At 36.4% G+C, this 12575-nt stretch overlaps 1 protein-coding gene across 1 annotated transcript in view; it reads right to left on the bottom strand.

The window, feature by feature from the left end:
- SGIP1 (SH3GL interacting endocytic adaptor 1) overlaps positions 1-12575 on the bottom strand; it is a gene marked incomplete at both ends in the record, with an annotated part of 146597 nt that overhangs the window by 1478 nt on the left and 132544 nt on the right. The window contains 2 exons of the mRNA XM_080691438.1: positions 10758-10922; positions 11503-11567. Coding sequence (XP_080547564.1) covers positions 10758-10922; positions 11503-11567 — 230 coding nt within the window. The remainder of the gene's footprint in view (positions 1-10757; positions 10923-11502; positions 11568-12575) is intronic.

Raw genomic sequence — 12575 nt, 5'->3', positions numbered from 1 at the left:
TACGTGCAGACTTTTTTTTTGGGGGGGGGGTGATACTGGAGATGGAACCCAGGGGCATTCTACCTCTGAGCTATACCCTCAGCTCTATTTTTTAGTCTTTATTTTTAAACATAGTCTCACTGAGTTGCAAAGGGCCTCACTAAGTAGCTGAGGCTGTCCGCAAACCGGGATCCTCCTGTCTCAGCCTCCCAAGTACTGGGATTACAAGCATGTGCCACCACACCCGACACGTGCAGACTTTTGATGAGCGTCCACTGCCTTAGTGTTAGCTGATCATAGTAATTTTCATTGAGATCAAGTAGAGAACAGAGTTAAGATTGTTTTGGAAGAAAATCATGGAAGTTTTCTGGGTCATCCCAAACCCTATTTACAGAAAGATAACACCAGGAAAGGTCTGTTTATTGAAAAACCACCCTGAACTAGCCAGGAACTGACATGTGACTGATTAGTAGTATCTCAGTTGATCTGGGCATCATATTATTCTATTTTTAAGATAGGAAATGGAGAATTATTGAGTGACATGTTTCACCATACAGTTAAATTATGGCTAGCTGGGCATGGTGGCACATGCTTGTAATCCCAGTGCTTGGAGGCTGAGACAGGAGGATTGCAGGTTGGAGGACAGCCTCAGCAACATAGTGAGACTCTTAGCACCTGGTAAGACCCTGTTTCCAAACAAAACAGAAGAAACAGGGCTGGGAGTGTAGTTCAGAGGTAGGATGGTCCTGGGTTCAATCATTAGCAACACACACACACACACACACACACACACACACACACACACACACACGGAACTGGGATTTGTCTAACTCTATGGCCCCGACTTTTGCTAAGCCTTCCTTCAGTCTACCATCCCCAACCCAAACATGCAATGAAGTTTCCCCAGAAATTCAAGTAAAGTGTTTAAGAGGCTGGCAATGAAAGAGGTTCACAACTCAATTTATTGTCATATTTTCACGAAAAAAATCACATTTCGAGAACAACTTACACGTAGGATTAAACTTCATTCTGAAATGGGAACCTTATTTGCAGTAATGTGTCATGATAAATAATTGCATATTCAAGATTTTTTGAAATGGGTGATTGAAGAAATCATGAAGAAAAAAATTTGTAAAAATCACTATTTACAAAAAAAGTGATATCCACACTTTTCCTAAAATATAAGGCAAGTAACGCTAAGATGGTCTCACTATTATCTTCATCAAGTCAATGCTCCACATTTGTATCCCATTTCTTTAGCAGAGAGTTTTGCCCAGCTCTGCAAGGGAATGGCCTCTGCAGCTTTGTTGGTTTCCTTTGAGCGCCACAGAGCCCTGGCGAGCTTATACCAGGATCGAGTACTCCAGAGTTGGGCAGGTGGTGAGAAAGGTGAGGCATCAATATTTTGGCCAAATTCAAAATGTGTCTTGTGTATTTTAATCCACAACTCCTTTCAAGTATATTTTATACTCAAGATATTTTTTGTGAAATTTTATACCCAGTACAAGGTTATTGAGAAATTCAGTGTCCTGCTGCTACCTAGATCATAAAGAACTCTAAGGAAAATCTACCATCAAATCAAAGCACAGACTGTCAACATTATTCATAATCGACTGAATTGCATTACCTTTAGACTGCAACAAAATTTCTTTGAAATTTCCTGCCTAGTTTCAAATTGTACAAGTTAAAAAAAGGAACGCCTTACATTGTGCCACTCGGTAGGAATATAAATTAAAAATTAAGCACTGCATTCATGCAGATATTTTTCTATACAAAATATCTATTTTTTATTTGTTTTTGGAAAAACAAATAAAAATCTTTCTTAACTGAACAAAAACAGTGTTCAGAGAACCAGCTCTGTAAATTGCTTTTGGTCTGCAATGAAGCTCTGCTCATAGGTCAGATCAACACATTGTTATACTAACTCTTGGCTTTTCTAGAAAAATTATTTAGCAGCAATTTCTCATTTCCTTTAGAGAAAGAGGGTGAAGGAATGAAATGAAAGGAGGAAGACAAAAAGCATGACTGAGAATCAGTAGTCAGTCTTTTATATCTCTCCTCTGGGTTCATTTAGCAAAGCAAGAACTAAATACTGATCTGCAAAACCAGCACTCTAAGCATCGTCATACTAGCAACTCATTCAGAAAAGAAAACAAATTAGCTTTGGATCTTGGGACAGTAATCCCTGTGACAATCATTTGGTGCATTATTTATAACACTGTAAGGTGATAATGTATGAGTAACATTACACATTTTTTTTGCGAGAAAATGTTAGTAAAGTATATGAAACTTAATAAGGAGCAATGAACATTTTCATGATATACTCATTCAGTGGACCATTTTGGAATTTATAGATGGCTTATGGTCTATCAGCTGATTCACAAACTGAAGTTTAAAAATGGAGCTTTAGAGATAAAGTGAATCAGCTTTACTTTTTTGTATTTGATGACATACAATGTACTAAGATTTTTTGAAGGAATCTTGTTGATTTTATTTATATACATATCTATGTGTATATACATATACATATAGATACATTCTAGAAAAATAAGCAAAGCAAAAAAGAACTGGGAAATTCTCATTATAAGAATGTAAGGTCCAACAAAATCTATGCTAAACATTGTACTGCTTTTAAAATGCTTTTCATATAATTTCCAACAACCCATATAAAAATCCCATCAATCTTGATCTAGTATAATTCAGTTCTTTTGTGTGTGTGTGTGTGTGTGTGTGTGTGGCATTGGGGATTGAATCCAGAGGCATTTTACCTCTGACAGAGTCTCACTAAGTTGTTGAGGCTGGCTTCAAACCTATGGTCCTCCTTTTTTAGCTGCCCAAGTACTAGGATTACAAGTGTGCACCACCATGCCTGGCCTGGCCTGGTATGATTCAGTTTTATAAAGCTGTTTGGTAAAACATTACTGAGGGTTATTCATTAGCATTAATTCCATACCACCAAGAATTTGGAAGATATTCAACAGGGGGGGCCTAGGTGCCACTTATAGGTGTAGTTTTTGAAGATAATGCTTAAAAAGTCAAAAAAGTTTCATTGTTTTGTTTTGAATACTTTAGATAATTAATTCACTAGAGTTCCTAGTGAAAACACCTAATAATTCGAAATGGCAGGAATTACCTTACAGTTAAAAAAAAATTGAAAGCATGTTTTCAAAGCATTCCTGGTTATATTAGTTGCTGCTATGGAAAGATATATAAGTTAGTATTAAAAAGAAACTTTCCCAGAGCCTTTTCAAGATATGTTTAGTAATAAAAAGTTTTCTCCTCATCCAGTTCTTTCTGGAATTCATGAAAACACTAACATTTATTGTCAACGTTTACAGAATGAACATTTTCCAAGCAAGAAAACCTGAATACAAACTGGAATATTGATAGAGTTTAAATATACTTCAAATATACTTCATGTCTCTTCTCTAAAGCATAGAGACATTCAAAACTATATTTGCATTTCATCAAAACATTTTATTACAAGAAAGATGTAAGATCTTTCCTTCTAAAGATGTATTTAGGACAGGCAATGCACTCTAGGGACAGAAAGAGGAAACCAGAAGTATTATAATAGTCTAAAATCAGCCTATGGAAAATGACTGAATGTCAAAGCAATGGCCCAAGATGCAGGGGCTTTTTCATTTGCTTTTAATATTTAGAGACTTAAGCAATATACTTATATTTCATTTCCCCTCATTTTCCATGGACAAAAAGAATGTAAAAATAGCCATGTTGAATTAATGGGCGAGAGAGTGGCATTTAGATACCTATTTGCCAAATAAAATGAAATGAAAGGAGCAGGGAAAATGCAATGAAGAAGAAGAAAAGAAGGAGGAGGAAGAGGAGGAGGAGGAGGAGAAGAAAAGAAGATGGTCAGGGTGGAGGAAGAGGAGGAGGAGGAGGAGGAGAAGAAAAGAAGATGGTCGGGGTGGAGGAGGAGGAGGAGGAGGAGGAAGAAGAGGAGGAGGAAGAGGAGGAGGAGGAGGAGGAGGAGGAGGAGGAGAGAGAGAGACTGAAATTGAGATTGAACAGTCAAGGGTGAGTGGTGGGATAGGTTAGCTGAAATCTCTTTCATTTGGGTTTATTTGTTCTTATTGACAATTTTATTTAACTCATTGTTTTGACTTGTTTATTTAATGGAAACATATTTATACTAACTTCTAAAGAGATATTCAGCGTAAACCCCCATCTTGATATTATTAAAAATTCTTGTTTCATTTTTGTCATAAGTTGATCAGAAAAATCACATTGCAAAACGAGTACATCCAGACAGAAGGGGGTATTGTTCAAAGGCACACTTTTTTTTGGGGGAAGAGAAAACCCAACAACCATAGATACTCTCATCTCCTTAGTAGATATCTGCACATGTTGCCGCACCACTCAACTTTAATACACAACTTGTGATTCGTTTTAAAAACTGCCTGTGAAGTCAAAAGCCTACAAAATAAATAAATCCAGCCCACAACTTGGAGTCTGGGTGTCCCTTACAAGGGAGGAGACATTTATTAGAACTTTGTCTTGGGAATGAGTGATGCTTACATTTTTTCTACGACCTCAAGCCTTATAGGACACTAAAGACAGAGACAGACTTATTAAAACAAGACAATACATTTCAGGCTGCCTTTGAGGCTGTGATAGCATAATGGGAAAACCCTAAAAAATATAGGGATTTTCCTAGAAAAAAATTTAAAAACTATTTTCTTCCCTATGCTTAGAGAAAGTAGACTGAATCAAAAACAAATTCAATAGAAAAATGGTATTCAGTTTAGAATTTAATGCTTAAAATCTGGTATAATGTCAGAATTGAAAAGGACTTTAGAGATGTGTAAAGGTAATGATTCTCAAACTGGGTGCTTATCAAAATATATATTCCAAAGTCCCATTCCTAGAAATTTATCAACTCAATAAAAATATACTGATGCCTGGTAGATTCCAGGATCTGGGGTTATAGTGAAGACAGTCTAAATCATTGTCCTCTTATGAAAATATGTAAGTGGTCTACATATCTACTTTGAGAAACCCTGATTCTTTCAGCAATTTTGTTGTTGGAATTATCCTTATTTCAATGCCAGCTCCTCATAGTGCCTCTTCGGTTGGCACTAAAATGGAGTGGATATAGTGAAATAGAAGAGTTTTCCTCTCTACAATGGAAAAAGCAGAATGGCTCAAGGAGAGCCACCTTTGCAGTTAAGGTAACTGAAAACTCTAGCTATGGTGTCATTTTGAGCAAATCAATTAATCCAATCTTCAGAGTCATCATTGGCAAGACACAAATTGAAAAAAAATGCTTAGAAATTTTGGATTTTTATAAGGATTAAATGAGGTAATATATATGGATATTGGTACATAAACACTCAAGTATATATCCATTTTTACTGTGAATCAGCAGATCACTGTCATTGTGCAGGTTTCCTTATAAACCCTTAAAAGGTGGTTGACTTGAATAAAGTAGAATTGTAGAATTTAGGAGTAGAAAGATGCTTTATACTTCATTTATGTATTGTGAGGGTGTTTAAATCAAACTGCTAAAGAAATGCCTTCATTGTTTTGAGATGTTTTGCCTAATAGAATTCCATGTACAATTCATTTTATTTGTGTGCGTGTGCTACTGGAGATTGAAGCCAGGGGCATTCTACCTCTGAGGTATACTCCCAGCCCCATTTTTTATTCTTTATATTGAACCAGGGTCTCAGTAAGTTGCAGAGGGCCTCACTAAGTAGCTGAGGCTGGCCTGGAACCTGGATTCTCCTGTCTCAGCCTCCCAAGTACTGGGATTACAAGCTTGTGCCACCATGCCTGGCTTCCATGTACAGTTTTATTAGAAAAAAGTTCTACTAAGAAAAGCTTGAAATCCACCAGCAGTTCTAACCCCTCAGTCTAAAGATGAGAAACTCGAAAGGGAAGTGACTTATCCAGGGTCACACAGCAGGAGTTAGTGAGAGAGCTGATGTATTATCTTCTTTGAAAAGAAACTTTTAAAATGGAAATGTGTATAATTATGGCTCAAACACTTTGAAGGTTGAAATTGGGTTAAAATATAAAAACAACAACAACAACAACAAAAAGAGCATCTATCTTTTTGATTTCTGAGAGATTCCTCAGAATTCAAGACCATCTGAACTGTGGGCATTCTTTCTTTACAGGTAAAATATATTCCCAAATCCTACAGAGTCAATTTTCATTTTGGCTCTAGATGTAGAGAACAGAGCTTTATCAATTTACAATTTAACTCTTAGTAATTATACATTTCAACTATGATAAAGTTCAAACTAATAATAAGAATTAATTTTGAAGAATTTCATGAAAATATGGGATTTATTTGAAGTCAACAGTATACTTTCCATGTTGCCAAAATAAAGCAGTATCATTTATACTTTCCATCTTGCCAGAGCAGAACCTTTATAGATCCTAATGTTCAGGAAATAGCGTTCTGGCTAACTAAAACTTTTTCTTTTAACCCCTTGTACTGAAGATGATCACAATATGAACTATCTTGCTTTGCTCTGACATAGGAACTGATATGAATCTGACATAATATGTCTTGATAACAGAGACTTCTGCATTGTCTAGGATCACTTTTCAGAACATGAATTTTTATTCTACAGTACTGTGGATACAGGTTCAACAGGAGATTATAACCTACAATATTAAAAAACAAAACACCAAACTCTAAATCCCTGATACGAGCTTATCGTGTACTTATTTGATCTACTTTCTGAGAGTGGAAGAAATATATTCTCTATTGAGGTTCTGGTTACTCAAGGTTTAATAATTTTGAAATCACTGACTCCCATTAAGTTTTATAAAGACTAATTTAGGGGTCATAGGATTTCTCCACAGTTTCGGATTTAGTTCATGGAAACATTTGAATAATGTTAGAGACTATTGAAATCTATGTTTTTAATTACATTTTTACAATATTAACAAAATTATTCTTTGGGAAAAAAACCTTGTGTTTAATTACTAATTCATTCTAAATCTATATAAAATGAAATATAAAGATAAAGACATGAGAACTTGTGATATTTATACATTTTTAATATACTTTGCGTTAATATTCAATGTTTTTTCATGAACTGATTATTTAAAATCACATTTTTATACTCATATGATGGGTAATTTTCAAATTTCTGCTGCTTGCTGTCTATTGGGTTTAGTGTTCTAAATTTCCCTATGTTTCATGGGATTTAGTAGTTTGCATTTTTTACTTTGGTTTCAATACCAGATTGAATATCTTTACTAAAACAATAGTATTAATTAGCTTGTCAAAGAAAAAAAAAACTTTAACATCACAGTGATTTGGGAAATTGAGAGTTTGTTCAAATAGTAAGAATTCTTCCATGTGAACACAGATCATTTTGAACATTCTCTTGGAAGCAAGCATTGATTGACAAGTACAAATGTTAATTAAAAAAGTTCCACTATAAATAACTGCCAGTGACAAGCTCATTTTAAAAGTAAGATTTAAAAATTTTAATTTCATTCTAGAATTTAAAGGGGCTGAAGATTCTTTGTCAAATTGGAGTGAATATAAAATGAAATTTAGCAACTAATGATAACTATTAAAACTTAATTTTAGTTATTTAACCTAGTAGAGAAGTTGGTTTCTGTTTAAGTTCTATGACTTAAAGGAAGACCAGTGTTTGCACATCTTAAGGGGAAAGTTTTACAGCAGGGACTGCTGAGGACACTCTCTCCGAATCCTCAGTCGGGGAACCCAGACCTGGGAATTACAGTTCTTATTATATCTTGTAACAGTGAGATAACTTGGGGGCCTCTGCTCTTGATTCTCCAAGAATGGCGATGATTATCAGTTTTACACATATTAGTCATCCTAAAGGAAATTTATTGCATAATGATGTGAACAGAATTTCATTTGTAAGGCTTAGTTGTTCCTTCCCAAACAATATAAATGATGGCAATTAAAATTCTCCTGCTGGATCTAAACAGTGAACTAAATTTTTTGTTTCAAGACATTTTATTCTCAATGTTTTGATTCCTAGAGCTAAAGAGGAAGACACCAAGTATCATTCCCCCGTGCTGCTTGAGAGAGATCATCTGCTCAGAGTAATTGTGAAAAAGCTTGTTAACCAACTATGGAAAGTCTTGAAATCTTGAAATCACAATTTTGGTTTTTAGTCTGACTGGTTTTCAGCAATCTCCACATTTGCTAAACTGCAGAGAAAGAGGGGGGAAGTAGTTAAGATTTCAACATCTTCTTTACTCTTGATTATAATTTAATATGCTTAAACTTTAAATATGAATTGCTTTCCCTTTTTACACAAGTTATAAAAATAAGAGGCCCTGTTTACACAGTTTGCATTTTTATGAAATTTGCAGTTTGAAAAAAAAGCTTTTTAAAAAGTGGTAATTAATGCTTTTTCTTTGAATATGCTGTAACCCTAGAATTTTTTTCTGAAATAGTTTCTGAATTTAACCCATTAAACATCTGAAGTTAGAATTTTTATTTAGCACTAGAATAAACCATACTAAGGATTGAAGAAAAGTAAGTTCATTTTTTTTTCTTCTGGTTCCATTGAAGCTTCTTTAAATGTGGCACCCCCTTTATGACAGCTATCAATATTATATTTAAAATTTATATATTGACAAAATGCAATCTACCTCTGTAAGCATTGTGCCATTCAACAGTACTACTATTAAATTTACATACCACAGTTTAAATTACATCCGTTTCAAGAATGGTAAAATGCTAAAACTCAAGTGTCTAACTGCCTTACTGGAATGAGAGTACAATTTACAAATACAATAATTACATTTTAAAACCATTAACAATATTACACCTAGAAGTAAATACTGTAGGACTGGTCATCATGGTCCTGTGTGAGGGACATCGCTGTGGAAAGCCACGGACTTCCCAGCCGATATATCCCAAGTGCAGATACTGGGACCAGAATGAAAACCTGTTTCTCATACAATAGTTCTCCACTATATGAATTCTCCAAATGCTTGCATAAGATTTTTATTAGTTATCCGCCAGGTATTTTCCTGTAAAACAAAACAACATATTAATGGGTTATCTGCTATTTTGATGTAATTACTTTCTATTTTTGGATAGAACTAAGGGACATTCTACTACTGAGCTCCACCTGCAGCCCTCTTTTTTATTTTATTTTTTATTTTTAGCATCTCACTAAGTTGCTTAAGTTATTGATGCGACTTGACCTTGCAATCCTCTGGTCCCAGCCTCCCAGGTACTGGGGTTTCAGGTGTGTGTCACTCTGCCTGGATAAGAGTAACATTTCTATTCCTTCTGCCCTTCCCTTGGAGCCAATGGCCACATACTAAAACAAAACATGTCAAGGTTCCTAAGCTTTCAATTCCACATCACCTAATTGGCTTTTCACACTTCCAAAGATCAACAATGTTCAAAGGTTTGGGTTTTGCTAAGAATATGTTCGGGAACTTTTTTTCCTGCATGTGAGAATCCAACTTTAATTAGGGTGCTCATATAATTTATTTCCAACTTGGGTCATTTTTGAGAATGAAAGAGATAACATTTAACAACAATGTCAACATAACGGTACAGCAGGCAGGAAAGACAAGACATAGAGCCTAGGAGTAAAGCTGAGTGTTAGAGTGCTTTTTTTAAGCATGTACAAGGCCCTGGTTTCGATTCCTAACACTGAAGAAGAAGAAAAAAAGAAAAAAAGACAAGATTTAGCCTAGCAAATTACCGACAAGTATATTGGGGAACTCTTCACCTCTAAATTTCACTTGTGCCAAATAAAACCTGTCTCTTGGCCATGTTCAGTTCATGGGTAAATAGTTGTGATTTGTAGCCTAGATTCTTTAACATTGTTATTAAAGTGAAAAAAAAAATGGATCCTCCTAGGCCTCAGTTCTGTTGGAGAAAAAAGGGTTTTCAAAGAATCTAATACTCTCATGTCTTAGGAATGTAATACATTTTTTTGTTTCTTTTTTCTATTTTTATTTTTATTTTTTGGTGGTACTGGGGTTCCTGGAAGCCCTTCTAGCTCTGGGATACACTCCCACGGGCTCCACTCCCAGACCTATTTTTTAACTTTTTTTTTTTTTTTTTATGTGGAAACAGGGTCTCTTAAGCCAGTGAGGCTGGCTCCGAACCAGCGTGATCCTCCTGTCTCCACCTCCCAAGTGTGGGGATTACAAAGCGTGCGCCACCACACCCGGCCTTCTTTTTTCTATTTAAAAAAGTGTCTGCCGGGTGTGGTGGTCCACGTTTGTAATCCCAGCATTTGGGATTACAGGAGGATCCGGGATTGCAGACAGCCTCAGCTACTACTTAGTGAGGCCCTTTGCAACTCAGTGAGACTCTGTTTCAAAATAATGAAATAAAAATAGGGCTGGGTGTGTAGCTCTGAAGTAGAATGCCCCTGGGTTCCATCCCCAATACTGAAAAAAAAAGTCTAGGTGAGGGGAAATTCAAAAGTATGCAGCATTTATCCTCTTCACCAACTTAATGAAAGGAGGATTTACTCCACTGGCCTCCATGTACACATCTGTATTATGGGAACAGGCTGATCAGTCCGACATTAGAAACAGAGCCGGGATAAGTAGCCAGAGTCATCCTGATAGCCAGGATGTAGCCAGAGCCTTCCTGATCGCCAGGCCTTTGTAGTTCATCTAACAGTTGGTTTGCTTTTGAATTGGGATGGGGTTGGGAGTGAGGAAGAAGGAGAGGAAAGTGACAAGAAAATCAGAACCTATTCTTTCTTCAGAGAGAGTAGCTAAAACCTTATTTTTGCAAGTAGAACTCATGATGGCCACGTGATTACCTGCAGCAAACCTTTTCTTGATGAGTGAAAATCGGTACCCTGCTCCAACGAGTTCAATGTCACAGCCTGAAAGAGTGCTTCCTTCACTTGTGAACTGCACCACCAGCGGGGAGGGCTTGCTCGGGCCTTCAGATAACTGAAATCTTGCCAACAAGGAACCCACCCCTAAGGGAAAAAAAAAAGTATTGCAAGATAACAGTCAACACAACATTTTGAATATAATTTTGGAAGTTGTATTAGGAAGTTAACCTACAAAACTGGACTTACTAGGAAACTGCATATGCTTCAGTGACAAACTTAAAATGAATACAATATACCACTGAATATTATAAAGGATTTGACCTCAAGTTGTGGAAGTGTATTCAGCAAAACAGTGCTTCAAAATGTGAGGGCATGATGCATGGTAAGCCACCCATTTTCCAAACTCTGATTAATATCAAAGGAAAATAAAAATATCTACTCCGGGAGGGTGGGATCTAGTAGAGGACAGGGACCTGCCTCCGTAAGAGTCGCTGTCTGCTGACGGGAAGGTCTGCGAGGTGGAGTCTTGGTGGGGAAGGGGAAGAAGAGGTTCACTGAAGAATTATTTGTTCTTATTGACTGAAATAGGTAGATGCAAAAATGACATTAAATATTCCACTTATTTTTAATGTTTCATGTATTTCGGTTCAGAGTTGGCCAATATCTACAAGTGATGTGATTTTAGCTGTACATACTAAATAGAGTGAGCTCGTGATTTTATTACCTCCATTTTCTGACTTCTGAGAGATATCAGGAATCTTCCACAATATTCTTTGTTGTTCAGAATTCCTAAAAAGAAAAAAAAAGAGGCTTTTCCATATGCAAGGGTTTTTGTTTAATGGATATCATTTTTTTCAGATAGTATTAATTTTTAAAAATAAATGTTGAAAAAGTTTAGCTACAATTTAAAAACCGTATTTGATTTTACTTCTATTTAAATTTATTTTAATTAATAAAATTACATTTACTATATTTTTGTACCCACACACATCTGATTTCTCTCTTTTCCAGATTCTAACTTGCCATCACACTGTGAGGTAAACATTTTAGAGGACAACACAAAGTTCAGAGAAAAGTTTGTGAACACATGTACTGTAAGAATAAATGAAAACGATTAATTCAGGGATGTAAATGGGAGCTGTCACCTGGCTGACTTCCATTTTTTAAAACCGGTTGTACTTTTTTGCTTCTGGCAGTCATATGGAAAACTGGAGAGTTCTTTTTAGAACCGATCCGTTATCACAGATGTTTGTGGCATTCAGTATATATTCAGTGTGTAGTCCCACACCTTCACACCTTCACTGCTGTGCTTTTTTATAGTTTAGAGGATAGAAAATGGGACACTACATTTTCCAGACTCCCCTGGAGTTGGGGTCTTAGATGGAAATCAGGTCCCACCAATCACAGGCCGGGTGTGAGATGTGGACCGAGGGAAGGAGGCCGAGGCTCTTCTCCAGCTGTCGTCCATCCTTCTCTTCTGGCCAGCGATCTCAGGGAGAGGTGGGATCTCTCGATGCAGGGGTGCAGTGTAATTTCCAGTTCTGTGCAGGGGGAGCTGTTAAGGCGCCATCAGTGCTCTCTGATCCTTGGACCAGTGACAGTCATGGGTTTTTGAAACTGGTGATTGCACGGGAAACTTTCCACTTTCTCTCCTTCCCAGGCTGGGGTAGAAGCAGGGCGTCCCCTGATGGGCTAGTTCTTTGGTGTTCTGGGAAGCTATCTTGGAGGTCCAGCCTAAAGCCTTTTCTTCTAGCATTTCTACCATTGTGTAAGGATTGAAATCCCAGTGTTATATCA

This window comes from Muscardinus avellanarius (genome assembly GCF_963383645.1).
Source record: "Muscardinus avellanarius genome assembly, chromosome: 3".
NCBI classification, from domain to species: Eukaryota; Metazoa; Chordata; class Mammalia; order Rodentia; family Gliridae; genus Muscardinus; species Muscardinus avellanarius.
This window is presented reverse-complemented; position numbering and strand designations above follow the sequence as displayed.